We start from the raw sequence: 27,018 nt of genomic DNA on the forward strand, positions 1-27,018 counted from the left end.
TCTTTACTCTATGGCTCACATTCTCATTCAAAATGTTTCTATGACCTAGGTTTAATTTACCCATTCAAGACAGAAATAATAATGATTTATTTCTACAGTACACTAAATGAGATCAAGGGATAGCAAGAAAGGTATTTTCCTCAGAAGCAGGTTTTTGTTGTTAGCTAGTATTCTCTTCTGTGCGTGGGCTTAATTGAAAGCACGGTTACTTCACTTCCGTTAGTGACCAGAACTCCCTGTTGATCTTACCAGGCATGATGGTCTTCTTGCAGTGGAAGCACTTGGAGGAGCACTCATTAGAATAGCACTCCGAGCAGAGCAGGCGCTCATCCTTGGCAGCAAAAGGCTTTTCCACCAAAGAGTGATTGCATTTGGCACAGTTGAAGCATCTTTCATGCCAGTGCCGGCCTTTGTAACAAAGATCCTTGGAGACGGTGAATAAAAGTTAATTAAATCTGTTTCAACAAAACCAGCCATTTTATAAGACAAAACTAAACACTCCTGGGACTCTGGTGCCAGTAGGTTGTGTTGGTAGCTTGAGGGAAAGTTGTTATTGATACGGTTACCCATTGAGAGGAGACTGGGGCAATTAAGAGCTAGAGCCTGGGGCTTTGTTGGTTGATTACTGAAGACAGACGGAAAATAAGTGGACCCTCTCCTATTTCTTCAAATTTCCTCTACCTTCCTTTTATAAACAAGAGAGGCTTGTCGTGGTATAATCTTTTATTTTATTTTTAAATATTTTTATTGTTTTCGAGAGAGACAAGAAGGGAGAGAAAGAGAGAGAAACATAGATATGAGAGTGAAACATTGATCACTGCCTCCCGCACACCCCTTATCAGAGATCAAGCCCAAAACTTGGGCAGGTGCCCTGACTCAGAATCAAACTGGCAACCTCTCAGTGCATAGACGATGCCCAACCAATTGAGCTACACTGGTTAGAGCCAATCTTTACCTTTAGGGTGTTATATCTTACTAGAGGCCCGATGCACGAAATTCATGCAAGAGTAGGCCTTCCTTCCCATGGCTGCTGGCACCAGCTTCCCTCTGGCACCCGGGACCTGGGCTTCCATTGCAGCCCTGGCTTCATCTGGAAGGATGACTGGAAGGACATCCAGTCTAATTAGCATATTATGCTTTTATTATTATAGATTATTATTTGAGATTTAACTAAACAAAATCTCAACACCACCTAGCTAAAACAAAGGCAAAATAAATGAAAATGAAAAAATGCAATAATTTGCTTTGTAGGAGGAGTGAGTTATATGTGTGAAAGGCATCAGGGCACAATGGGTGTGGAAATGATGCTGATTTGAAGCCAGAAAATAGATTCTTTAATCTTTACACATCCTATTATCTATGTATTTATTCATTTATACTCTTGTGATTCCAGAAATAACTCAACATTTTATTGGTGTAACTTTGGACAAATAGCCTATTTAATATTTAGCATCCTAAACGATCTCCTAAAATCATTGCAAAGATTAAAGTATATATTATATTTAATAGTGCTAAGCATAGTGCCTAGAATTTGGTTGATGGTAACTCTGAAGATCCTTATACCCAGTAGCAGAGCTATAGAGTATTAATGGTTAACTAAAGGAAAAGAGGCTTTCCAAAGCATTTGTCTGCTCATATGCAATAATTCTGTGAACTGACAGAAGACCTACCTTGGAACCTGACTCAATTGCTTCTTTGCACTCCTCACAATAGTTACAAAAGACGCGATCATAACATTTGATGCAGTATGGATTGCCATCCTTTAGCATAAATTTCTTCCCAAGAAGTGATGCTGAGCAGTATTGACAGTCAAATTGAGAAGCTGTCATTTTGCTTTAATCCTGTGAATAAGAAAATGATCCACGTATATAAAAGCAAGCTTTGTTGATGAGAGAGATTATAAAGCCTCAATACAATGTGAGTCAAGCACTGAAATGAATTTGTATTTTCTTTTTAAAAATATATATATTTCTTTGTTGATTTCAGAGAGGAAGGGAGAGGGAGAGAGAGATAGAAACATCAATGATAAGAGAGAATCATTGATCAGCTGCCTACTGGAGATAGAGCCCGCAACCCAGGCATGTGCCCTTGGCTGGAATCGAACCTGGGACCCTTCAGTCTACAAGGCTGAAGCTCTATCCACTGAGCCAAGCCAGCTAGGGCTGAATTTGTATTAAGAGAAAATTCACCAGTTTAGGAACATATGCTGTAGCCATGCTGAAACTGGGAGGGATTTGGGAAAGGCTACTCTCTGATCCTGCCAGTTTTGTGTGCTTTGCTAACAAAATGCATGAAGCGGGCAGCCAGATTGTGGAAAACGTCTTGCATTCGTCATTCACTAAATGTGGATTTCAATGAGAATGTGCTATGTGTTGAAATAGGATGGTTCCACCTCAGGGATATAAATATGAAGTGTTGATAGGGCTTTCACTAGCTGTCATCACTATTTTGCTGGAGAGGTCTGGAGGCGGAATTCCGTGGAAATAAGAATTCTCTTTTACTCTAACTGCAATAGAAGTTATTAATCAAGTACAGTACATTTTCTAGGCCATTCTTTTAGTTCTTAAATCTTTACTGGGTACCTAATGATTTAGACACATTAGTCCTAAGATCTCTTCCTGTACCATATACTCTCCTTTGGGACATGCTACCTACTTTTGTCTTCAAACATTCCATTGACTCCGAAATCTATAGCTTTAGCCTGTTTATGACTTGCTTCCTGGACATCTCATTTAAATATCCCACCCCAATACCAAGATGACCAAATAAAACTCCTCAGCTGGGAGGATGCAGTCTAAGCGCCAGGTCTTTGTGACTGGAGTTGAGCAATTGCCCAGATACAGAAGTGCAGATAAAAGCATCAATGATAGAAAGAACGATAGCCCTCTTTAGGGTTTGGGGCTAAACTAACATGAATATAGAACAAATAGCAGCAGCAGCATCTTACAGAATGAAACACTGATATGAAATATAAAGCCAAAGCCAGAATAAGGATTCGAGTTATTTTATAAATTTAGGAAAATATTAAAGAACAAAATATAAAGATGTCAAAAGAGTTAATTAGGCATTGAACATGTGCTTTCCATCGTCATCAAAAGCAATAGCACTGATTTTATTCTTAAGTGAGATTTGTCATTTCTGAATTTACTGTAATATATTAAGAGCTATGAATATTTTTAAAATTTCCATCTCAGATTTTTTTTTAATTTTAGCTAAATCAGAAAGTCAATTAATTAGTATAATGCTTTTTACAGCGTTATATATGCTGGTTTTTATTTGCCACATTTGGATTGTATTCCCACACATTTTGCCTTCTTTCATTTTAATGATGACTTTTCCCGCAGAGTGTCTTGCTGCATATATATTGATTCTGTATATAGTAGTTTTGCTATAGTGTTCTTCACTAATAAAGGAAACACTGAGGATTTGGAACATGTGAGTCTTTCCCCAAGAAATATGAAAATTCAGACTAGAAAGTTCCCAATGGAACATCCCAAAATTATCTATCTGCAAGGAACATTGATTGAATTCTGTATTTGATTAATTTCACAGAAATGCCCCTTCCTTGTGAGTGCACATACACTCAATGTGTTACTGAGGGAGTGAAGACAGGAGGAAATAGAGCTGATTCCCTTGAAAGACTTTAAAATGCAAGTTTTATTCTCATTTACAGTGATGAAGTGTTTATCTCTTAATAGTGAAATAGGGAACATACCTCTAACTTTTATCACTTTATAGGAAAAATGCCATTTTCATCATGATATTTTTTTACCCTTAGATGTATATAAGAGCACCTTGAAGCACAGCCTCTCAGAACTGGGAACTCCCAAGGCACTTCCACTTTGCAAGGCTTTTAGTATATTATAAAATGAAGAAACAACCAAAAAGATTACCAAAGTGGTAGATGGTTTCAAATATATAGGAAGTGTTTAATTTCTTAAGTCAAATTGTTATTTCTTATACTTTACATATATTAGAGATATTATTTTCTACATATCATTGTTTTAATTTCTAAAGGTTTTTTAAAATAAGAGGATGATAAATAAGAAGAAGTAATATGTCCTTTCCTTATGTTTGTCAACAGAGAAATAATCCAGATGGGTGTGGCATAACCAGAGAAGGGTTTTGGGAGCTGATGATAGGCATGGAAGTTGTCCAGACAAGAAAGATCTTGGATGCTATAGGCTGATGCAAAGGGTCGACTGCTGAGGGGGACCATTTGAGATGCAAGAGAGGGGAGGAGACAATAAAGTTCTCCCTCTCTGTCTCTCAGTACTCAGTTACCATGGAAATGTGAAAAGCAAGGACATGGTTCCAATATACATGAGCTTCATACATGAGCATTGCACAAGTTAAGGACAATTGTATATGTCCTATTACTTTCCTACCATGGATTGCAGGTTTCAAAAATGAGAGGGCTCTTCCATCTTATGATGGAGTTGAAATGTGCTAGATTATAATATGGGCATTCTGGTTTTCAATGTGTCTCTGTGGATGTGCTTTAGAGGAATTTTATTTACTTGAGGGAATTAAATGACCATATATCTTTTATTATAAATATCAATTATAAGTTACTACATTGATTTGATTACAGCTTTTTGTTTCCCATCAAAGCAGTAATACTATGTAAAATCATCACATTGTTTACATGTATTAAAATAGAGGATATACAGCGAGTGATAACTAAGATTACTTCTATCTCTAATACATGATCTGTAAGTTTTGCTAAATAGATGCAAGTGATGCCATAACCACTACTTTTGCACATACGCTAAAGTGCACTGTTCTGTACAGTTTGACTTCTGGCTTAATTTCAATTGCCCATTCAGGCCTTTCCTTGATTTTGTAAAGCAAATTTGATTCTGTTTTTCTTTAGAGAAGAACTTGAAATAATTTTAATATATATGGCATAAGGAATATTAAATTGCTCTTGGGAAATGTTACTATAAAATGTTGAAGTCTTTGAAACGTATCGGATTGCTATATCAAACTTGGATGGAGACAGAAACTGGATGCAGAATCTTAATTTGAACTATACTTAACTGAATTTACTCGTGGTGATTTTCCCGTTCAGGATTTTAATTAGGATTGCTGCTCTGAGGGTAGGCAGGGGGTTGATGGCCAGTCAGGAGCATTTTGGAAGCCTCACTGAACAAGGTACAGTGCTCTATGCTTTATACAGAGTGACAGAAACCATCGATACTGCTTAGTTATTCAAGCCACCTAGTCTCCTAAGGCAACTGTTCAACCATTCTCTTCTCCTACACTGCCCGCACCCTCACAAGGTTATTGGGTACTACACATCCTATTGATTCCACTTCAGAAGCATCGCTTAAATATTTTTTTTTTATCTTAACATCTTTTATTGATTTCAGAGAGGAAGGGAGAGAGAGAGAAGTAGAAACATCAATGATGAGAGAGAACCATTGATCGGGTGCTTCCTGCATGTCCCACACAGGGGATCAAGCTTAAAACCCAGGCATGCGCCCTGACTAGGAATCAAACTGTGACCTTCTGGTTCATAGGTCGATGCTCAACCCCTGAGCCATGCCGGCAGGGCAACATCACATAAATCTTAATTTAGGCTCTCCACATATCTCTGACGGATTACAGTGGCTTATATCAAACTGAAGATATTCTTAAAGATTTCTTACTCTTTTGAGTGGAACCAAGCCCATTACTACATGACTTCTGTTCTCTGATGATGAGCTCAATATCCCCAGGGAGTTCCAGAATGTCCTCCACAACGCTCAAGAAAAATCTTTCTCAGACTCATTTGGTCTCTCTTCCCTGATGGAAAACCTCCCAACAGCACTTCTTTGTGAAATAGTCTAAACCGCATTACTTAGCTTAGAGACCTGTAGTAGCTTTTTGACTTTTACTACTATTTCTCTATCCCTTTCCTAACCCTGCACTGTGCAACACATTCACACACCCACCTGTGCTTTAGCCACTTCTCGTGACTTCTTATTCTTTAAAAACATTATGTCTTTTATGCCTTTGAGCCTTCACACGTGACTTTTCTTTGATTTCTAATGCCCTCCTCTTTGTCCTCCACTGAGCTTGTGATACTCCTCATTAATCAAAGTCCAGTTAAAAATCCTTCTCTCAGTAACTTTCTCATATCTCCCGGGACAGAGTAGCTGTTCTCAGTAGTTCATACAGAAGCCCATTTTCTCATGCACCATGCTTTGTATTAGTTGCTTTGCCCTGTGTGTGTCTTCCTCACTTGTTAGCTCCTGGAGAGTAAGGATGTTGCTTATTTCATCTCTGTGTCTCAGGTCTGAGCAAAGCAGGACTTTAGAACATGCTTTATGAATGAGGAAACAAATCTACACTAATAAAATGCAAAGATGCTAATTGACTGTACCTTCGCTACACTCATCAGCCAATCAGAAGAGTATGCAAATTAACCCAACAAAGATGGCCATTAAATTTGCATACTGCAGGCAGATCCCACTGCACCACACTCCGTGGGTGGAAGCATGATTTTTGGGCTTAATTGAATTGCTGTGTGTGGCCCGGGGTGGGGAGGGGGGCGGGCAGCAGTGAGATCCCCAGCTGCTGCCTGCCCTAGCGCGGGATCCGGGCCTGCTGTGTGTGACCGGGGGAGACGGGGCAGGCACCGCGGGATCGGGCATGCCATCTGCCACCAGGGGAGCAGGCCTATGCCAGCAGGTGGTTATCTCCCGAGGGGTCCCAGACTGTGAGAGGGCACAGGTTGGGCTGAGAGACACATCCCCCCACCCCCCCGCCAGTGCACAAATTTTTGTGCACCGGGCTTCTAGTAAATATAATAACTAGTGAAGAAGTTCTACTTTTACTACACTTTTCTTTCATCTCTTTTACTAATGAAACACATACAAAGAAGATTCAATCAACAGAATGAAGGATAAAGGCTCAAGTATAAGAGAGTTAAGAATTTGTATGCTATATGTTTACTTGAGCTGTGAATTAATTTGTATCTATTCTATCTGTAGCAGATATGTTAAAGGACTGAGGATAAAGATTAGAGAACAGAGGGTAAGGCCCTAAGGGCTTGTCCATGGCAAGGAGAATCCTTTTACTTTCCCTGTGAGAACAGCTGAAGAAGACAGCTAGAATGCCTTTGAAAGCCAGCTGAGGAGGATATCAAAGAAACAGCAGAAGTAGATGCTTAATCTGTTGACATTATTAAAGGGTTTTACTTGAAACTAGTGGCACCAATAAGCTTTCACTAACAGTTTTGCAACTGTTTGATCACATACTTCAGTTCTCTGCTGGAGGCTATACAAGCCCTTCTGGGTCTGTGCATATGACACTTTGAGACAAACCATTTCTTTACCAAGATTGCAAGGTCTTTGTCTGCTGAGATCTACGATCTTAACTGAAGTGTTGTTTGACTGAAGTTTTGTTTGGTTGCTGAATTTGACAAAATGTAGATGAGTTAAATTATATGAAAAAATAAATTGTTCAAGTCTGTATAAATTAGGCCAGATGGGATAGGTATATGTTCTATAGCATAAACATTTAAAATTCACAAATTTTGAAAATATCAAGGAGTTAGAATAACTAGTAAAGAAGTTTTACTTTTATTACATTTTCTTTCATTTCTTTTCCTGGTTCTGAGGGTGGAGTTGAGTATACCTGTGTGTACTTCTGTATCTGTTGTTTGCTTGTAACCCAAGACATAACAGATGAGAAGAGTGTTGGAATAGAAATCAGAGTTGTAGATTGTTGCACTGGTCGCTTTAGCACCAGTTAGCATATAACTAAGCCACTATTATAGAACCTGTTTAACCTTTATGGCCCTTACTTTCCTTAACTGTGAAATGAGAACAATATCAGCTGCTTATGATCCTACTCTAGGATCAAATGAGATGCACGAATGGAAAAGTCGGCTGTTGGTGTACTGGCCTTGATGAGGGCCATGTGCAACTAGAACTGTAGTTCTCATTTTAAAGGAGGCTATTCTCCACTCCCCCCTCAAAAAAATAACAACCCAAAAAACCAACAAAAACACATACCCACACATTATATTTAAAAACTCAACAATGTTAAAAATAACTAAAGCCATAACTTCAGGCCATCAATCAAAAATAACCTAAAACAAGCACTGTGGAATTGTGGTGGAATGTTTGGTATTAATCTCTAGGGACACATTCATAAGCCCTGTTTGTTGGAAGTTGAATGTCTTGTGTGGAGAGGTCAAATATGAATTCTCCTGAGAGCCGATGAATTATTCTCCCATGAAACAGAAACAGCTGACTAGAGCTTTCCATGTGGTTAATTTGTCCTGTAGATGCTAAGCAAAGAAAAAAGTGCTTTGTATGATTTTCTTGGAGGGATTACATTCAGAACCATGTAATTTTGGCAGCAAGTACTGAAATAGATACGGCTCATGGTAATGTGTAAGTATAACCGTATTTTATCAAACATTGTATTCTTTATGAAATTTTTAAAAAGCAGGACTCTTAAAATATATGTAGGTTTAATACCATCCTGTTTTTTTTCATCACTGGGATGTATGGAAATGTACAAGACAAAAAGAGTATTGCCTTTTAAGATAAAATTAGATTACTCGGCTCTCAGTCTAGTCGGATCCCAAGTTTCTGCTTTTAAATCCATTTTTCGGCTTGCCTCTATAATTTGATTCCAAAGGAACCACCATCATTTCAGTAGGTATAAGTCGAATCTTCCCTTATATCCTTGAAAACTTCTTATTTCTGTAAAAGGTGTCCTGGAAGAGCAAATGTAGTTCCTACATTGCCTCAAGGTCTTGTTTGAGGCGCTGATTTAGTGCTAGGGTTTGGTACATATAAGGACTGAACTAAAAGAGAAAAGTTATCTAAAACTATTTAGCATAGGTTCATCTCAGGGTAAGGGCAGGGTAAGTGTTTCTTGTATATGAATCCCCCAAATCAACCCCATTTTCTAGAGATGGAGTCTATGAGGTCACTGGAGATCTAATATAAACACAAAAACTATTTCCCCTGACTCTGGATTCTTGGAAAATCCAAGTGCTCTATGGAATTTCTCAAGGGTAGTAATTGTGTAATTTGTAGCTTGTTTTTAGTTTTCCTTTGTATTTGAAGATCACCTTATTCATCATGCTCCTTAACTACTATCAGTATTTGAACCTTAGTAGTTTTCTTAACAGTGGAGAGGGAGCTCCATAAATCCATCTGTGTGGCACTGTTTCAACCTGCTTTTCCTGGTGTCTAATAGCAAACTCAAGCTGATTTAGTCGTTGGAAAACCCAAGGCTAGTGAGGAAGGACTAAATCTGCAACCAGGGCCACATCTGTAATCCATGCTAATCAGCCGAAAACCCCCGAGGGTCAGGTATCTGAGTGCACAAGATAACATGAAAAAAAACATGCTGTCTGGGAGAATATTCTAGGCAGGTACACTTTATCAGAGAGGAAAGACAATATCTTTTGTAACTTTTTTTTTCCATTTTTGAGTTCAATATCCTGTGATATGAGATTATAACTTGATCACTGTAATCACCATATTTTATTGTCCAATTTTCTTCCCTAAGGAGTGATTAGAAAACTCAATCTTTAATTAATTTACTTTAAGAGAATGACAAACATTTTCCAACAGTGGCTTGAGAGCCTGTCAGGTTAACCATGGATCTGGGAATTTAGAGGTGCTGTGCTCTAACCATCATGGTATTGTTGATTTATCTTAATCCTACATAATCATGAAATACTAAAAGTGCATGCTCTTCATAATACAGGAGAATCAAGCAAAAATTATTTTCTATAACTTTCTCTTAAACAAGCACATTTTCAAAAATAAGAAACAAATCAATTGTATTCTGAACACACATCGATTGTATTAGCAACTGTCCAGTAAAATGAAGAGTGTGCTTTATTTGGCAGGTAACCAATATAACTGATAGATGTACTCTTTACCTAATGGAATCTATCCAGTAGTTTTTTAATTCCATGACTAGCCTATGAACAACTCCAGTTAAACAAAGTCATTAGAAAGACCTTTCAAGCATTCAACTTAGAGCAATAAATAAGATTCCACAGTCAACCACGAGACGAAGCCAAGTCTAACCATGTAATATATGGACCTTCCTGTGTTCTGACAGTAATGGGTATTAAGATTCTGTTGGTTTATAATCTTCAAATTCATAAAACACAATAATGAAAGAAGAGCTCATTTCTGGGCATTCTGAACGAAGGCGAGTCTGCCAAGTTCTATTTCACCTTTAAAAGTTTTTTTTCATTGTAAGGTATCTGAGGGCATGTTTATAAGTTGTGTTCTGATGTATTATAAATGTTTTGGGGATTTGTTGTTTTCCTTATAATCATAAGGTAAGCTCACTGAGAACCACCTTTGTGTCTTAACTTCTGAACTTCAATTGAAGCCTGAAAGTGGCCAACACTTACTGGGTGACCTTGAAAGTGGCTCAAATAAAACTGATGATAATTTTCAAAGGTTTTATATTTCATTGAAAGTGATGATGGCTCAAGACCAGGAGAGGAAGCAGAAGCACCTCCAGTCTTGGGATTTCCTGTTGGGAGGCATCGTTGTGATTCCCTACGTGACTGGAAGCCACTTAGAATGCTCCAGGCGAGCATTCCTTCCTTGATTTCTGGGGAGGATGCTCCAGATCCTTTCTTTTCCTTGAACTGGAAGGCCAAGTCAAATAATAACAAGTACCCTTTCTCTTTGCAAGTTTACCAGCAGAGTGCATTTGGATGTGGGTGTGAAGTGGGGCTATGTAGCTTTTGAATTTTGCACGAAATGAAAGAGTGGCCTATTTTTTAAGTTAAACAAAATCAACACAAATCAAATGACTAAATTTATTTCTCCTGAATCTCTTGTTCTTGATCATAGCACATAAGAATTAGAAGAGATTAATCAATGTCAACTCCTCATTTTACACAGATTGAAACTAAATTCCCAAGAGGGTATTAATCAGCTAATATTCCTTTCCTAAAAAATTCAGAAAAGTGGAATCTATCTTCTAAATAACAATTTGTAAATACTTAATAGAAAATACCCACATTGCTAATCAAAAGAAACTGACAAGCTCTTTTTAGACTAGATGACTAGTTTGTAAATGGTGATCTATTTAGGACCAGAATGTTAAATAAAAGTGAGCTTTTCTTTAAGATTGGCCAAAGTGGATGCGAGTTTGGTGATTCATTGAAAGAATCTTACATTCACCATAATTTTGAATAACTTGTTTCTCAGCTTTGCTCTGTGTGACCTCATTTTCTCAAGGAGAAAGAAAGAACTGACCTTTGCACTTCAATATATTGGTGGCACAGTCAGTCTTTTCTGTAACAGGTTACTAAAAAATTAAATCTTAACCATTACATAAGGAAGATGAGAGAAAGGAGGTAGAAGGGGAAGCACAGAAGAGACTTGTAGGGAAAATCAGAAAAAGGAATCTCCTATGAATGCAGGAAGCTATTTAGAAATAAAGCCTCCTGGTCCTGCTGTCATTTGGATGGTTTTCCTTTGCTATTTAAGGACGCTTCTGCCCGGCTGGGCTGGAATGGCTCAGTGGTTGAGCAGCAACCTATGAACCAGGAGGTCATGGTTCAATTTCCAGCTGGGGCACGTCCCCGGGTTGCAAGCTCAATCCCTAGCATGGGCATGCAGGAGGCAGCTGGTCAATGATTCTCTCTCATTATTGATGTTTCTATCTCTCTCTCCCTTTCTCTTTGAAATCAATAAAAATATATTTTAAAAAATAAAACATGCTTCTGATGTAGGCCCACTCTCACAGAATCACTAAATGTAGGAGCTGAGAGGGACTTTTGAAATTATCTAAGAAGTGAGGAAAACTGAAGGGCAAATTGGGTTGTTGCTTTTCTTTCAACCTGATAAAGTGGTTAGTGAAAAAGCTTCACCCCGAATTCAGATTTCCAGGCTCCTAACAGGGGCCTTTTCTTGATGTTGTTTTCATATATAAATGGGCAAAAAACTTGTATGGGATGACTTGTATGGGAAACTTAGGTTCCTGCTGTGATTTTTCAAAAAGAAAGAGAGAGAGAGAGAGAGAGAGAGAGAGAGAGAGAGAGAGAGAGAGAGAGAGAGAAGAAAGAAAGAAAGAAAGAAAGAAAGAAAGGAAAGAAAGAAAGAAAGAAAGAAAGAAAGAAAGAAAGAAAGAAAGAAAGAAAGAAAGAAAGAAAGAAAGAAAGAAAGAAAGAAAGAAAGAAAGAAAGAAAGAAAGAAAGAAAGGAAAAGTAGAAACCCTCTCCTTGTTGCTATCTGGCACTCCAGGTTTTAATTGCTGACCAGGTAACAGCCTCACATGCATGAACAGAGAGATTCCTTCCATGCCTGAAGCTGGGCTGCCAGCAGCTGTAAAAAATGAACCAATTATCCCGAAAAGCAAGTACATAGCCCCTGCAACATCCAAGGCCACTCGATTTCTATAGGATTTTATTTATTATAGTTATTCTTAGTTTCCTGTGAATAAAAGCCACATATGAAACATAATGATTTTACATGTTAGAGCTTTAAAACTCAGCTATGCATTGCTATGGGTGTATGTAGTTCACATTTGTTGTGATGGAGAGAGTGGCCATTTAAAGCGTCCCAAGGTGGTATTTAAAAACAGCTTTAATTTAATTTTTATCAGTTTCTAGTCTGAGATTCAAAGTTGGTTCTTAGCATCTGTCAAAGGAAAGTGATTGTTGAGTACTCGCAGCTTTCACTCAGAAGTTGTGTTTCTATAGTTGTGTTTCATTGGGAAACACAATGTGTTGATCTCGAGTTGTTTATGCTAGCTTGGCGCGTAAAGGAAACGGGACAATCTGTTTGTTGTTCTCTTGGAAACCAAATGTTCACAGTGTGCGCCGACAAATACATTTTAGTGTGTGTGTGTTTTTTTAAATTTTCACCCTAAGCATCACTTCGTGTGTGGATTTTTAAGGCATAGGAACATGTCACACACACAGGAGCAGAGACCTTCCCGGCCTTGTTCAGGGCGGTGTCCCTGGCACATAAAACAGAGCCTGGCACAAGTGAATACTGAGTGAATGCAGGAAGGAAAAGGTCAGATGTCTGGTGATGGGATATTAAAGGTTTAGAGCCAAACAGTCACTTCCTTTCCATTTTATAAATAGAGGCCAACCCAGCCTTTGCATCACACTGCTTTTTGTGACGCACATGCTCCAGCTCTTTAGCTTTCACAATCTGTCATCGGCCTTTTTACTTTTAAACTCAACAGCATAAGCAGCTAGCTCTCTGAACACAGTGGACTGTGGTTCTGTGGGTTTCACAAAGAGCTCTCAAATGCCAGCTTTGGGCCATCCACGGAGCTTGGTGGGTGAGACCAGTTATCTCCCCACGGGAAGCTTCCATGCCGGCACGGGAGAGACTCACAAGTAATTTCTTCACTCAGTTGCTCTTCCACCAGATTAGGACCCTGGCTGCAAATTCTTGTGGTCCTTGGTACTTGAGCACACATACTGCCCATTTGCCCTAATTCCACAGGCAGGTGCTGTTATCTCCAGGCTGCTGGTGTCTCGAGCATGACTAGCACATGCTGAGCACTCAGCAAATATTGTAGATGGAAGGGGGTGAGGGAAGAAAGGGAGAGGACATATGGAAATGCTTGAACGCATGTATAGGGTGCTCTGGAAATTTTAGGAAATTTCTAGAAAACTTCAGGTAAAGCTTCCTCTGGAGCTATAACTTGAAAAAAAGTCTCTAAGGAAGGTGGGGGGAGGCTCCTAAGCACTGGGGAGTCCACAGACCTCTGCAAGTGGTCAAACAGCATGCCAAGGTGGGTGGGCCACAGCAGAGAGCACTGCTGGTGGGGTTGGAGGGGTCACACCTGGAAGTCAGCGTCACGTACATGGATAATAGAAAGGCCACATATGAAACATAATACTTTTACCTGTCAGAGCCTTAAAAACTCAGCTACACATTGCTATGAATATATTTAGTTCACTGTGTTTTCTTCTCGGCCAACTGAAGGGCACACTGTAAAAGTAGATCTGTGATGTACGCTGTCAAATAAAATCTCTCCTACTTGGCATTTCAACAATTTATATTGATGATCTACACTAGTGGTTCTCAACCTGTGGGTCGTGACCCCTTTGGGGGTCGAATGACCCTTTCACAGGGGTCGCCTAAGACCATCAGAAAACACATATATAATTACATATTGTTTTTGTGATTAATCACTATCCTTTAATTATGTTCAATTTGTAACAATAAAATTGGGGTCACCACAACATGAGGAACTGTATTAAAGGGTCGTGGTATTAGGACCACTGATCTACACTAATAAAAGAGAAACATGCAAATTGGTGTCACTCTGCTACACCCACCAGCCAATCAGGATGAGTATGCAAATTAACCCAACAAAGATGGCAGTCAATTTGTGTATGCAGGCTCGGAGCGAAGACTGAAGGCTGCAGCCCAAGTGAAGACCGAAGACTGAAGATGACAGAAAACTGAAGAGGCTTGGCTTTTCTGCTGCGGTTGGAGTGGAGAAGCCTCGAGGCTTGGCTTCTCCACTGCGGCTGGAGCAAAGGCCTGGGTCCTGGGTGCCAGAGGAAAACCGGTGCCGGCATCCAGGGGAAGGAAGGCCTATTGCATGAATCCCTTTGTGCAACGGGCCTCTAATAAATGTATAAGAAACCAGGAATTTTTTAATTAAAAATTATATGAAATAGCAGGGTAAACAGGGTAAACACTTTGTAAACTGTGTGATTGCCTAACCACTATGCTGTACACCAAAACTAATACAAAATAATGTTGAATGTAAACTGTAATTGAAAAAGTAATTAAAAAGTTTTAAAAGATGAATACTTAAAATAATTATATGAGAGAACCTCTCATTTCCCCCAGATTTCTATACTTGTCATTAAAAAAAATTCTCTCTTTTGAAAGCATTGGAGATACAATGTCCCTCCCTTGGGCTCACTGATTCTACTCCACTGAAGAGTAATAAGTAACTGGGCAAAGTGTTACTCCCCCTCACTTCAGTGGAAATGCTAGCGCAGGGGCCAAAACTCTGCTCCCCTACCTGGAGGGTGCCCCCTGCAGCTGCCCACCCTGGAAGGAGTGCTGCAAGGGTCCAAGTTGTTCTACCCCCCACACCCCCACCCCCCTCACACACACACCTGGGATCAGGCTGGGTGGTACAGTCTTTAGAAAAGGCTTTGTTTTCCAATTTAGCTTTAACAATAATACAATTGATGACAAATTGATCCAGATATGACACCTGTGTCTATTTTGCAATTGTCTTAGAACTCTGAAAGAAGGGGGCACATGACTAATTGGAACTTTCAAAACACCTGTTCCAATAAAGGTGGTTTTATTCTTTAGTCAGTTGTACTGTATAAGTGGGGGGAAGGGAGAAGAAAGAGAGACTGATATATATATATAGATAGAGGCCTGGTGCATGAAATTCGTACATGGCGGCAGGGGGGGGGGGAGGGGAGGCCCTTTAGCCCAGCCTGCACCCTCTGCAATCTGGGACCCCTTGGGGGATGTTCAACTGCTGGTTTAGGCCCCATCCTGCCAGCAGTTGGACATCCCTCTCGCAATCCAGGACTGCTGGCTCCTAACCGCTGGCCTGCCTGCCTGATCGCCCCTAACCCCTCTGCTTGACAGCCTGATTGCCCCCTAACTGCCCACCTGCTGGCCTGGTTGCCCCCTAAGTGCCCCGCTGCCAGCCTGGTTGCCCCCTAACTGTCCAGAAGGAAATCAGACGTCTGGAAGATGTCTAGTCAACTTGGTCTAATGAGCATATTACCCTTTTATTGGTATGGATAACCAGGATGTTAAATGATTCTCTGATTGTGCTAGCTCTGTAGTTTAAAACTTAACAAAAATAAAATGAAGGAATGAATAGCATCATTTCTAAGCTCTTGGCTAATAAAACAAATAAAACAATATATTTTCTCATTACGTTGATCAGAATAACCATTAATTCTTGTTTTAAATGCTTTGGGGAATTTATCTTGTTATCTTTTTTTTTTTTAGGTTATAGTTTATAAGATTTTTGGATTTCATGTATCAGTTTCCCAGGTGAATTTTTGATAATGGAATGCATTTATTTCTATTAATTCATAGACTGTGTGTGTGTGTGTGGCTTGGAAAAGGGTGTAGAGGCTAAATTACTCAAGATCTTAACTAGTAATAATAACTAGCACTTACTGGTAACACTCTGTTGCAAGTAATTTTAATATCACATGTTTATTTTTCAAAACAAACCTAAGAAGGTACACCATTATGATCACTTAATATACAAGGAAAACTAGACACAGAGGCTAGTGACCTTTCTAAGTTCCCAGGCTTAGTGAGTAACACAACTGAGATCTGAGCTTCAGCCAATTTTCCATAAAAAGCATGGTCCATGTGCAGTATTATCAGCATCATCTGGGAGCTTATTACAAATGTAAAAACACAGGCGCCAACACTACCCAGATCTACAGAACCTGCATTTTTACAAAGACCCAGAGCTGGTTCCTGAGCACCTTCAAGGTAGAAGAGATGGGCTATATAATTCACTGTGCTACTTCTCCTTAACCTGGAGAAGGAATCTGGTTATTATTGGAAGGCCTGTAGAGAGTCAGGGAAAGGTTTGAAGTAAGAGGTTGGCAAAATCAAGTGTTTTTAGACCAGTTGTTTTAGGTCAATCACTCTGGCTTCAATATGCGGAATGCAGAAGAGGGCAATTCTGGATGCGGGGAGGCCAGTGAAAAGCTACTCTTAGACAAGTAAAGGGAGATGGCAGCCTGAAAGAGGGCGGTGGCAGTGACAAAGGAAAAAAGTAGGTGAATGTACAAGGGTCCCTCGCAGAACTTAAGAGATTCTTTGGATATATGATTGAGGGAGAAGAGTTAGTTCACCACAAGTTTCTGGTTGCATCGTGGTGCCATTTACTATACAAGAATATACTTGAAAGAAGTAGGGTGGGGAATAGGAGAAGGAAATAATGAAATTACTTTTATATTTAAAAAATGGTAACATTTGAAAAGACTGAGGGACAGCCAAGTAGAGCTGTTCAGCTGGGAGCTAAAGAGATGGGGCAGAGAAACCATATAAGTTACTTGGGCATTTTGGAAGGGGTCCTATGGCAAATTCCATGTCAAAAATTTTAACTGGCCCAGCCAGGGTAGCTGGGTTGAGTGTCTACCTATAAATCAGAAGAAGGTCACGGTTCAATTCCCAGTAAGGGCATATGCCTGGGTTATGGGCTCGATCCCCAGTGTGGGGCCAATACCCAATGTTAGACATGCAAGAGGTAGCTGATCAATGATTCTCTCTCATCATTGATGTTTCTATCTCTCTCTCCCGCTCCCTTCCTCTCTGAAATCAATAAAAACATTTACCTGGTTTGTCTCTGATATTCCCCCTCCCCGCCCCCTTCCTCATTATATTCACTGGTGTCCAAACCTGCTCTGAGCAGTCCTGTACTCAGCAGAGTTAGATCTGTAGCTCAGAAAAGACAGAGATAAAACTTTTGGATTCATAAGCATATGGAATGGATGATAAGTGAAGCAATCCAATTGCCAAGAAAGAGAAAGGGAGTCTAGAAAGTAGGGAGGAAGGGGACTCTGCAAAACAGACTGAGAATAGTGGTCCAAGGTGGAGGAAACCTGGGAGTTTGTTATCATGGGAATCCTGGGTAAAGTGTGTTTCCAGATGGGGAAAGTAGAGAATAGGGTAAAATGCTTTTGAGACACCAAGTCGATAGAGAATGAGAAATGGCTGCAGGACTTAGCAATGCACTAGTAATTGATGACCTCAATGAGCGCGGAGGGAAACTGATGAGGACTAAAGCCAGAGTGCAGTAGATTGAGACGTGTAGGCTGAGGAAGGGGAGGTTCTTCAAGAGATTCATCCGTGAGGCTGAGGAATGAGGGTCACTGGAGCTCAATAATGGAGATGCTTTTCAAGATAGGAAATTTTGAACACAGTTAAATGCTGATGGAAGGAGATAATACAGAAGGAAAAATGAGAGACTGTGATCCCTGAAGTGGAGGGTATAAGATAATGGGCATTTGTTTAGATCTTCCCTTCTGTCTTCCAAACCACTATTAGGTGGGCACAGGGATTCAGGAGGATGGCCAGAGAAACAGGGAGATCTGCTGCAGTCATCCTTTCCACATTCTGGGGTCTTTAGAGGCTTAACACTCTCACCTTACATTCTAAGCCTTGTTTTGCTACTTGAATTTTCCACTGTTCTTCCCATGACATGCCCAGAACAAGGGTAACCATGATTTAGATCAGGACCTGCTTTGAAAGTTAACCTTTGAACTTCATCTTCAGCTATAATTCTTGCCTAAACCTTACCTGTCCTCAGGTGAGGAAAGTTTAGAGAAACAGCTTAGGCATATACTCCCTCCCCAGGCCTTTTGGCAAGTTGGTGAACCCCCTGCCCCAGAATGTTTGAAGCTGAGTTGTATGGCTTCATGGAGAATAGTGGTTCATGATAAGGATGGCAGAGAATACTCAAGGACAGATTTCAGGAGTCTCTCAATGCCAGAAATGCCACTGAAATATCTATTTGCAATGGACTTTTCTGAGAAGAGGGTCCATTGATCCTATTGAGACCTATAATCCCAAAGATGTGGGGGTAGATAAAATGCTCAAGCTGATCATTTTGGAGGGATTCAAGATATTATGGCAGGAAGAGGTTTCTTCCCTTTCCCCTCTTCCCCTCCTCCAGCCCTCTCAGGGTACCAAAAGGTACAGAAAAATGATGATAATCAGACAGGAAAAAGACAATTTACAAGAACATGGAAATGCAAGATTGTTTAACTGACACCTGACTCAGAGCTTCCCATGTGAACCCAAGTATTTGGTTTTCAATTTTAAAGAGATCATGTTTCCTAGATTGAAAACAAATCAAGGTTTCTCTAACATATTCTAGAAAACCATTTATTTTCAATATTATATAGTAGAAAATTATTGGGCTTGTCTAAGGAACCCAAATTAATCCAGCTTTACTCAAAATGTTGTTGGCAAGTATAATAAAAATAAGAAGAAAACTTGTCAGTGAGGTGATGTTACATTAAAGCACAAGTCTCTGCTCTTGTTTAGGTAGAACGGCCCCAGAATTGGCAACTAATGATAACATGTGGGAATAAATAGAGCAAGTGTAGAAAACAGACATCAGCGTTTACCTTTTCCATCAAGCAATTTGGATTCTGGATTTAGGCATAAATCATAATAAATATGTTAAGAACTCTCTTGTATGACATATGTTTGCAATATTTGTGTGGTATTTTAATCCATATACTTTGCTAATAAAAATGCTAGAATGCCATATTATGGATGTGAAATGAAGGCTAAAATGACTTAAGGGTTTTTTTACACATTTTACTTATGAGAATTATGCATTTTGTTAATGACTTTTTTTTTCTTTTAGTTTTCACAATCCTGAAACCCAAATTGACAACTGAGAAGCTGCATTTGGTTTTCAAATGGATGACAGACATGAAAGAGGGTCTGACTAAAATAGTGGAGGAAGCATAAACATGGGATACATGCTTTTGCTTAAGTAACGCTATCTCAGTTTCAAGAAGCAATGCTTTAGATACATGAAGCATATTATATATGTGTGGGCTAGACACACAGACATTTTAATTTAATCTTAGAACACCTAAAATTAGGAATTGTCTCTATGCCTGTTACTGGAAAGTAGGCAGATTTTTCTTGAAAATAGGAATCGCACTTAAAATATGTAAAGGACTTCAAAGTGTGCTCTGGACATATAAATCCACCATAAACCTCAGTGATAAAATTAGTCATTCAAATAAATGAAGTCAAATGAAACCGCCACCCCTCTATGACAATGAAACTATGCCTCGTGAATAAAGACTATTTTCAGAACTCAGGAGGCAGCTCCAAAGAGTTAGCTGGACACTATGTTGCTTCCACATGCATATCATCAAAATGAGAAATCTGAACAGCTCAGCATATAAAGTTTGATAACTGTTGGCTCAAATGGCTTTTAAAAAGTTTCTAAGAAACTTCAAGATCTATACTTATCTGCCAAGTATAAGTTTTCTCTTATGCAGTTACTAGAAAGTTTATAGGAATTTCTTGTACTTAAGAAACCAAAACACCACATAAAAAACATGTAGGAAACATTAAGGGAAAGAAAACAAAACTTACTTTCTCTTAAAGCTGCTTCTTCCTGTAATTTAAACAGTATGAAAGGAGACAATAAGATGACTGTTTTTCTTCCAGCGCATTCATAGGTGAACTCCAAAAGGAACAGAACGAGCCACCAGAGCTATCTGAGTGTCCCTCCCAACTGCAGCTTTTTCAACTTTGTAGAAGAAAATAGGAGGGTTAAATGGGTTTCCTCCAAGTCTGGTGACGTGCACATAGCTGACTCCTACTGGGCTGCAAAAGCAATCCTTGTCAATTTTTACTTAAAATTACGAGTAACAAGTTCTGTGCAGGACATCCTTAAAGGGCAAACCTGGATTCGTATGTGAAGTAGGATCTGAATAAGCTCCAACAAGTTTAAATTACAAACCACACTTACACCCTCAAGAAATTCTCACTGCCTAGGCTAAATTAAGGGCACATTCACATTTTTAAAATTTCTAAAAGGATAATGTATTTTCTGTTTCTTTGATAAATCTGTTTTGTTGGTTCTATTTTCTGGTGACTAACAGAACCCTTGTTTTACATCAGAAATGGCTGAACCACAGAGCTTTCTTGTTCTTACCTGAAGAGTTGGTAACTTGAGATGAGCCTTTCGTTGTGGCCTCTATCACTGTCTGCTTGGGAAATCTGGGAACTCCAAGCCTTGAATTTGATAGAGTAACTCAAGGTTGTTACCTGCTTCCTGCACCTGCAGCGTGGACTGAGCTTTCCCTGTTTCTGCCTATGTCCCTATGAGCTGGCAGCGATTGTTATGTCATGTCCATTTAAGCACAGGCTCATTTGGCTTTTTGAAATCTTCAATTCAAAACACGAAAAGTGGCAAGAAATTTCAAGAACTGAATTTAAAGAAATGTTTGAATATTGAAGTAATACATAACAGGAATTCTTAGTGGGTCAAACTGACTCACAAAACAAGTGGCATTTGCTCCTAGAATCTCCATTGGAGGCCATTTCTTTGGTTTGCAAGGTGGGGTAAGAAATATTCTGCCTTAATTACATTTATTCCCAGACCAAACTTAAACTGTCCTTGTTCTAAGTGCTAAAGGAATGATGTTAATTTTCCTGAGGTCAAACTCAGGTATGTACAAAAAAAAAAAAAATTAAAAAAAACTTGAGCTAGGGAAAGGACACAAGAGCATTCAATTAGTAACAGATTTTAATCCTCATACTACTAACCAGGCATTATTTTTCTCCTTTCATAAATGAGGAAGTGGAGTCTGGGATATAAAAAATGCCTAAGTCCCCATCTACTTATGGGGCCATTACTCTCTTTGTTTATACTATGCTTTCTGAGAGGGTACATTCATTGATTCAACTTCTGATCTTCCTGTTGCTCCTCAAGCTATTGCAATCTATCTTCCAATTGAACCACTTCACAAAAAAATGCTTCATTCAGCTCATAAATGATATTAACACCCCAAAGAGCACTGTTTTTCCATCTTGCCAGAAATTTCTCATCTCTGGCTATGTTTATTTCTTTTTGAAATTCTCTTCCTTTGGTTTACTAAGTTATATATTTTTTTATTTTCTCCTAGCTCTTAGATACTCAGGCTCTTCCCCCTTTATTCACCTCATCATTGCCCAGAACTTCAACCTCAGTTCAGAATGCTTCTTTGTACACCCTCCATGGGTTGTGACAACAACAAACAATTATGTATTATGACTCCCAAACTGTTATTACTCTCTGTTCTCAACTGTTACCTCTCAAAGATTCTAGGCCTATATCCTGTTATCTATTGGACATCTTTGTTTAGAGATTCCCAGGCATCTCAAACTCAGTCCCAGATAAACCCCTTCATTTTCTCTCCACTTGTTAGTCTGATGCTGAAATCTAGCTCAATGAAAAGGCTTACTAAGGTAAAATGGTTCATGAATGGCAGTTTCAAGGAATGAAGGACACTGAGGACTATGAAACTATTTTTATATAAGAGAAATAAACTATTTTTAAAATGTTCAGAATAATAGTTAAAAATGTACAATAATATATGCATTAATTAAACTAGTAATACTGAAAATATTAAAAGCTTCAAAATACCATATTTAATAGAAACAACAGGCAACTTTATTTTAAATAAGATTCTTAAATTCCCATGAAGATCATAGTAAACATTTAACAATTTAATTTTATTAACAAATTAGATTTTTACATTAAAAAGTCAGCCATATAATTTATTTACAAAAACAAAGCTGTTCTTATTTACTATGAAAAAATAAGAACTATTTTGAAAAATGAAAAATATTTAATGCCAACAAAATAAATATTGCTTCATTTTATCTTTTATTTTCAAAAATTAAGGTATTTTATTTTCACAAACTATTCTCTAGTTTGACAAAAACAAAGATTACTTTGGTATCTGCTGAAACATAAATGATAAAGTTCTTAAGCAAAGACTGAATAAAAAATTATGTTGGGTGTTCAATATTTTGAAAGCCGAATAAGCACATAAAACTAACTGGAGTTGGTGGTGAGAGGATTTTCATTTTTCTGAAAATACATTAATAAAAAAATGCCAATGGAAAAACATTTTAAAATTTACATTACATTCCTATCAACTTTAATAATAGTCTGTAAATATATAATTCCTTTTACTCCATTACTAACACTTTGTCTAGAATTAGAGTAGAGGTAGGCAGACTGATCTTTGTATTCAAACATTTTAAAACATAGAGTTTTAAATGCCACACAAGGAATGATATACAACAGTATTTTTTAATATTTGAGATTTAATTTACTATTATATTCAAAATAAATTCCTTTTGATATGTAACGAATTGTTGCTTAGATTGAAATGATTACTCCAAGGAACTATTTTAGTTTTAATTAGCTTGATTAATTTAATTAGTTTTAACTACTAATAATCTTTAGAAAAACAAGAATACCTAGTTCTTTATAAGGGTTTTTATTTTTATTTTTTAAAAAGCTTGCAATGATGTAAATACACTTAGAAATCTCTCCACAACAAAGCATTAGTTGCTAGAGTGACTACTGATTAAAGAAATGACACTTAGAAATGCAAAATGGATTAATGCCAAATGGAAAAAATATTTGCATAACACTTTTAGTTATTCCATTGGTAACTTATGACATACCTATTAGCAGCAAATTTTATTCTTTCTTTTGTTAGCGTCTTGTTTTAGAATAGAACACAGGAACACATGGGTCACTTAGATGTTCTTCCGCTGTAAAAGCATCCCTAAAGATTCCAACCGCATAACAGTTCACTCCTGTGGGAAGATGGAAGAACCTCTATCTGCCAGAAATAAGAGCAAGGGCTCAGCAATAAAAAAGTATTTTGCAAATTTCTGTTATTTTTGAAGGATTTTATATTGACTTTAAAATAAAATACACAATTTTCATTTTTGACAGCAGAGGGATATTTTTCTTTTTAAAAAAACATGACCACATTTTAAATTTTTGCCTAAAATGTAAAAATATGTCACTAGAAATATAACACAACAATGAGCCCTTTCCTAGAAATGAAAGACATCAGAAAATTTATTCTTCATTCAGTACACGGAAAGAAAATAAATGTATAATTTTTAGAGTTATAATGTCTAAAGAAATCTTCCATGGAGAACTCAATTTACAAAAATTCACATTTTTATAAAATTTACAATGAATACAACAGTACTGTTTTAACTAAATTGTGGGCTAATGGGAGATTGGAGATTGTGAAATAAACATTATTTATAACTCAGCAGTAACTTTGGGGAAAAACGTTTACTACATGGCAAAAGTAAATTAAGTTCATTACTCTTCTGTCATAGATGATTTCCTGGATTTGAGAACAAGGTCTTTAATGGATGAAGAAAGTTCTTGAAGTTCTTTCCGAGTAGTACTGGTGCTATCTTCTTCTTCACTGTCTAATTCATTACTCAAGGGATCCTCTTCCTGCCCAGTCTTCTTATTTTGATGAACTAAATGCTTTACAACCAATCCTTGATACTTTACCAAAAGTGTATGCTGGTCCTGTGAAAAGAGAAAGGAGAAGAAAAGTTAACAAACATGATTTAATTTTTGTGGAACAAAGTAGGATTTGTTCAACCAATACACACTGAAGGTCTTCATCTTTACAAGTCCCTGGCCATGTAAATAGAAAACTGAATGTATCAAGGTCCTTGCTCTCAAGGAGTTTACATTTTAGGAGACAGAAAACATGAATGAGGGTTATTTTAATAGTTGATTTGGCTTGTTTCTATCACCAAAGATATAGTCAAAGTGATATGGAAGTTCAAAGAAGCCAAAATTACTTTTAGTTGAGGAGTTTCTCAGAAGAATTTATGCAGAATTTATGAAGAATTTTAAGGGGCCCTTGAAGGGCAGGTTAAACCTGAATAAGCTGAAATGAAAGACTGAACATTATTATGTCTTTTCCAAAAGCTTAATTTCCAAAGTTAGAATATTCTTTACCATGGATCAGATAGGATCCTAAAAGAGTATCCTTAAAATCAATCTCCTAATTCATTGTTTGCATTTGTGGAAACAGGAAGATGATGTTATATATCTTGGTGTTCACAATGATTCACATCTATCCATTAAAAACATTTGCAACCTAAAAGCTTTAACAGTTCCAAGTGCATTGAAAATGTAATACCTCTGGAATTTTACTCTTAAGAAGAGCGATGATCTGGGGGACACATCTTCCAGGTGCATGGAGCATGCTGTGGGTTGAGGACTGAAACAACAGGACTGATGTGAGGTGCAGGATAAGAGCAGGGTCTTCTGTGACTTTTAGCTGTTCAGCCAGTGCTTGTCGATGCTGGAACAGAATCTGCCTAAACAAAAATAAAAACACACAAATTCTCACCAATTTCAGTTCTTCCCTTCTGTATTCATTTTTAACTTCTCTAATTTAATTATCTAGTTATATAAATATTTTAAGGGACCTTTTAAATATGTTTCAGATACTCATAATTCTAAAAGGCATGAATAAACTAATGTGCTAGAAAAAGATAGAGAAAAAACAATATAGCAGGGATATTCAAAGTATGCCTTTTAAGTTGTAGGGGATCAAACAGAAGAGCACTGATTTAAACAGGTTTCCTGTAAAGAAAGTCACAAAGCTAATAAAAAGTTGCCAGGCTTGATCAACTATGGGATTGGACAATTCTGCTACCTTATCAAGATGAGTCAGGGAGGAAAACTGAATTTTATTAAGACCAAAATGCTTCAAGGTATACAACAATTTAGACACAACAGTTCTCAATGCAAGATTCAGATAGTCAAATTCCAATTTCAGATATAACCCATCTAAGAATCCTATATAATAAAAGCCTAATATGCTAAGTGTCCGGTCATTTGGTGACTGGTCAACGGTTCAACCAATCAAAGCATAATATGCTAATGATATGCTAAGGCCACTCAACCACTCCATATGACATGCAATGACCACCAGGGGGCAGATGGTAGACCGGTCGACCAGTGGCTATGATGTTCACTGACCACCAGGGGGCAGACGCTCCAACCGATAGGTTAGCTTGCTGCTGGGGTCTGGCCGATTGAGACTGGGTGAGATGGGGCTGGACACGCTCTGGAGCCCTCCTGTGGCCCCTCCCTGGCCCCGACTGTGCATGAGCAGGGTCCCTTGGCCTGGCCTGCACCCTCTTGCAATCTGGGACCCCTTGGGGGATGTCAGAGAGCCAGTTTTGGCCTGATCCCGCAGGTCACTCCCCTCGGGAGGGCGTCAGATGCAGGGCTCATGGCTGGTGAGTGCTGCTGCGCGGTGTGAGCCTCTCCTGATTGGGGCTGATTAGGCACGAGCCCACAGCAGGCGCAGTGGGGCCTGGATAAGCGGGAGCAGCAGGTAGGAGCTGCAGGTGGCATTGGACTGCAGATTTCAGCCTGATCCCCACAGGCCACCCAGAGGGACCCCACCTGTGCACTAATTTGTGCACCAGGCCTCTAGTTTATTAATAAGATAGATTAATTCAGTGTTACCTTTCCCTTTTTTTGTCTCCCCTTTTCACCATAATATCACAAGTTTCTGCTGCAGAATCCAGACAAGAAAGAAAGTCTTCTATGCTCTGAAAGGGTGTTAAATACCACAATTAACTTTATAATACAAAGTTGCCTAAAGAAAATACAGCCATTTAATGCTGTTTTATAATTTTACACCCTAAATACAATTTTTAATAAAGGTTATTTTGTCATTCAATGTGAAATTGTGATTTAGCACTGTAAAGAGGGTAAATCGCCCCTAGCTTGGTCTTGCCCTTCACCTCCCAAAAAGGTATCTGAATGCAGAATACTAGTTTCAGACTTAATTCAACATTATTTTTTATAAAAATCTACTCAAAGATCACAAATGCTAGCTCCAATATATATCTAAATAGAATCAAACTTTACTTACCTTTTCATTCAAGGAGCTATGGAGTTTTGTGAGGACTAATTTAGTTTCTTCTGATAATTTACTCAAAATTTTTTTTCTTACCTATGGGGGGAAAATTATTTCGGCATTGTGTTTTTGAAAGGTGGTAGATATAAGATCAAACAAAAAGAAAAAAAAGTACATTTATTACTATACAGAATGTTGAAAGGAATTGATCTTTGTTCTCGAATTTTTTAGCTCAAACGAGGGATAATAATATGCTAAAAACATTCTCAAATCAGAGAGCTAGCCAATAGTGTCAGCCAAAGAGAATAGCTACAGCCTTACTCCTCCCATCTGCCAAGCAGTATAAGAGAAAGGAGAGAAAGATACTCTCTTCAGAATTAGCGTAAATATTGAAATAAGTGGTGTCCCTAAATGAAAATGATTGCAAAGTTATGGAATCTAATATGAACATTATTAAGAAACTTGTAACTCAGCAGGAAAAAGGGATGTGACATAACAATAACTAGGAAAAAATAAAACCACTGGTTCCCAAGCAATTCAGCAGCATTACTTTTAATAGACTGGTTATATTGCCAGTC

The 27,018-nt window shown here is 38.3% G+C and overlaps 2 protein-coding genes across 2 annotated transcripts in view; both read right to left on the reverse strand.

The window, feature by feature from the left end:
* Positions 1–22,241, reverse strand: part of FHL5 (four and a half LIM domains 5) — a 35,748-nt gene extending 13,507 nt beyond the window's left edge. The window contains exons 1-4 of the mRNA XM_059700900.1: positions 20,668–22,241; positions 20,103–20,124; positions 1,671–1,841; positions 250–424 (exon numbers count right to left, since the gene is read on the reverse strand). Coding sequence (XP_059556883.1) covers positions 250–424; positions 1,671–1,829 — 334 coding nt within the window. The 5' untranslated portion in view covers positions 1,830–1,841; positions 20,103–20,124; positions 20,668–22,241. The remainder of the gene's footprint in view (positions 1–249; positions 425–1,670; positions 1,842–20,102; positions 20,125–20,667) is intronic.
* Positions 22,242–22,366: 125 nt separating this feature from the next.
* UFL1 (UFM1 specific ligase 1) overlaps positions 22,367–27,018 on the reverse strand; it is a 28,533-nt gene continuing 23,881 nt past the window's right edge. Inside the window, exons 16-19 of the mRNA XM_059700899.1 lie at positions 26,456–26,536; positions 26,044–26,129; positions 24,701–24,881; positions 22,367–24,075 (exon numbers count right to left, since the gene is read on the reverse strand). Coding sequence (XP_059556882.1) covers positions 23,857–24,075; positions 24,701–24,881; positions 26,044–26,129; positions 26,456–26,536 — 567 coding nt within the window. The 3' untranslated portion in view covers positions 22,367–23,856. The remainder of the gene's footprint in view (positions 24,076–24,700; positions 24,882–26,043; positions 26,130–26,455; positions 26,537–27,018) is intronic.

This window comes from Myotis daubentonii, chromosome 6 (genome assembly GCF_963259705.1).
Source record: "Myotis daubentonii chromosome 6, mMyoDau2.1, whole genome shotgun sequence".
In the NCBI taxonomy this organism is placed as follows: Eukaryota; Metazoa; Chordata; class Mammalia; order Chiroptera; family Vespertilionidae; genus Myotis; species Myotis daubentonii.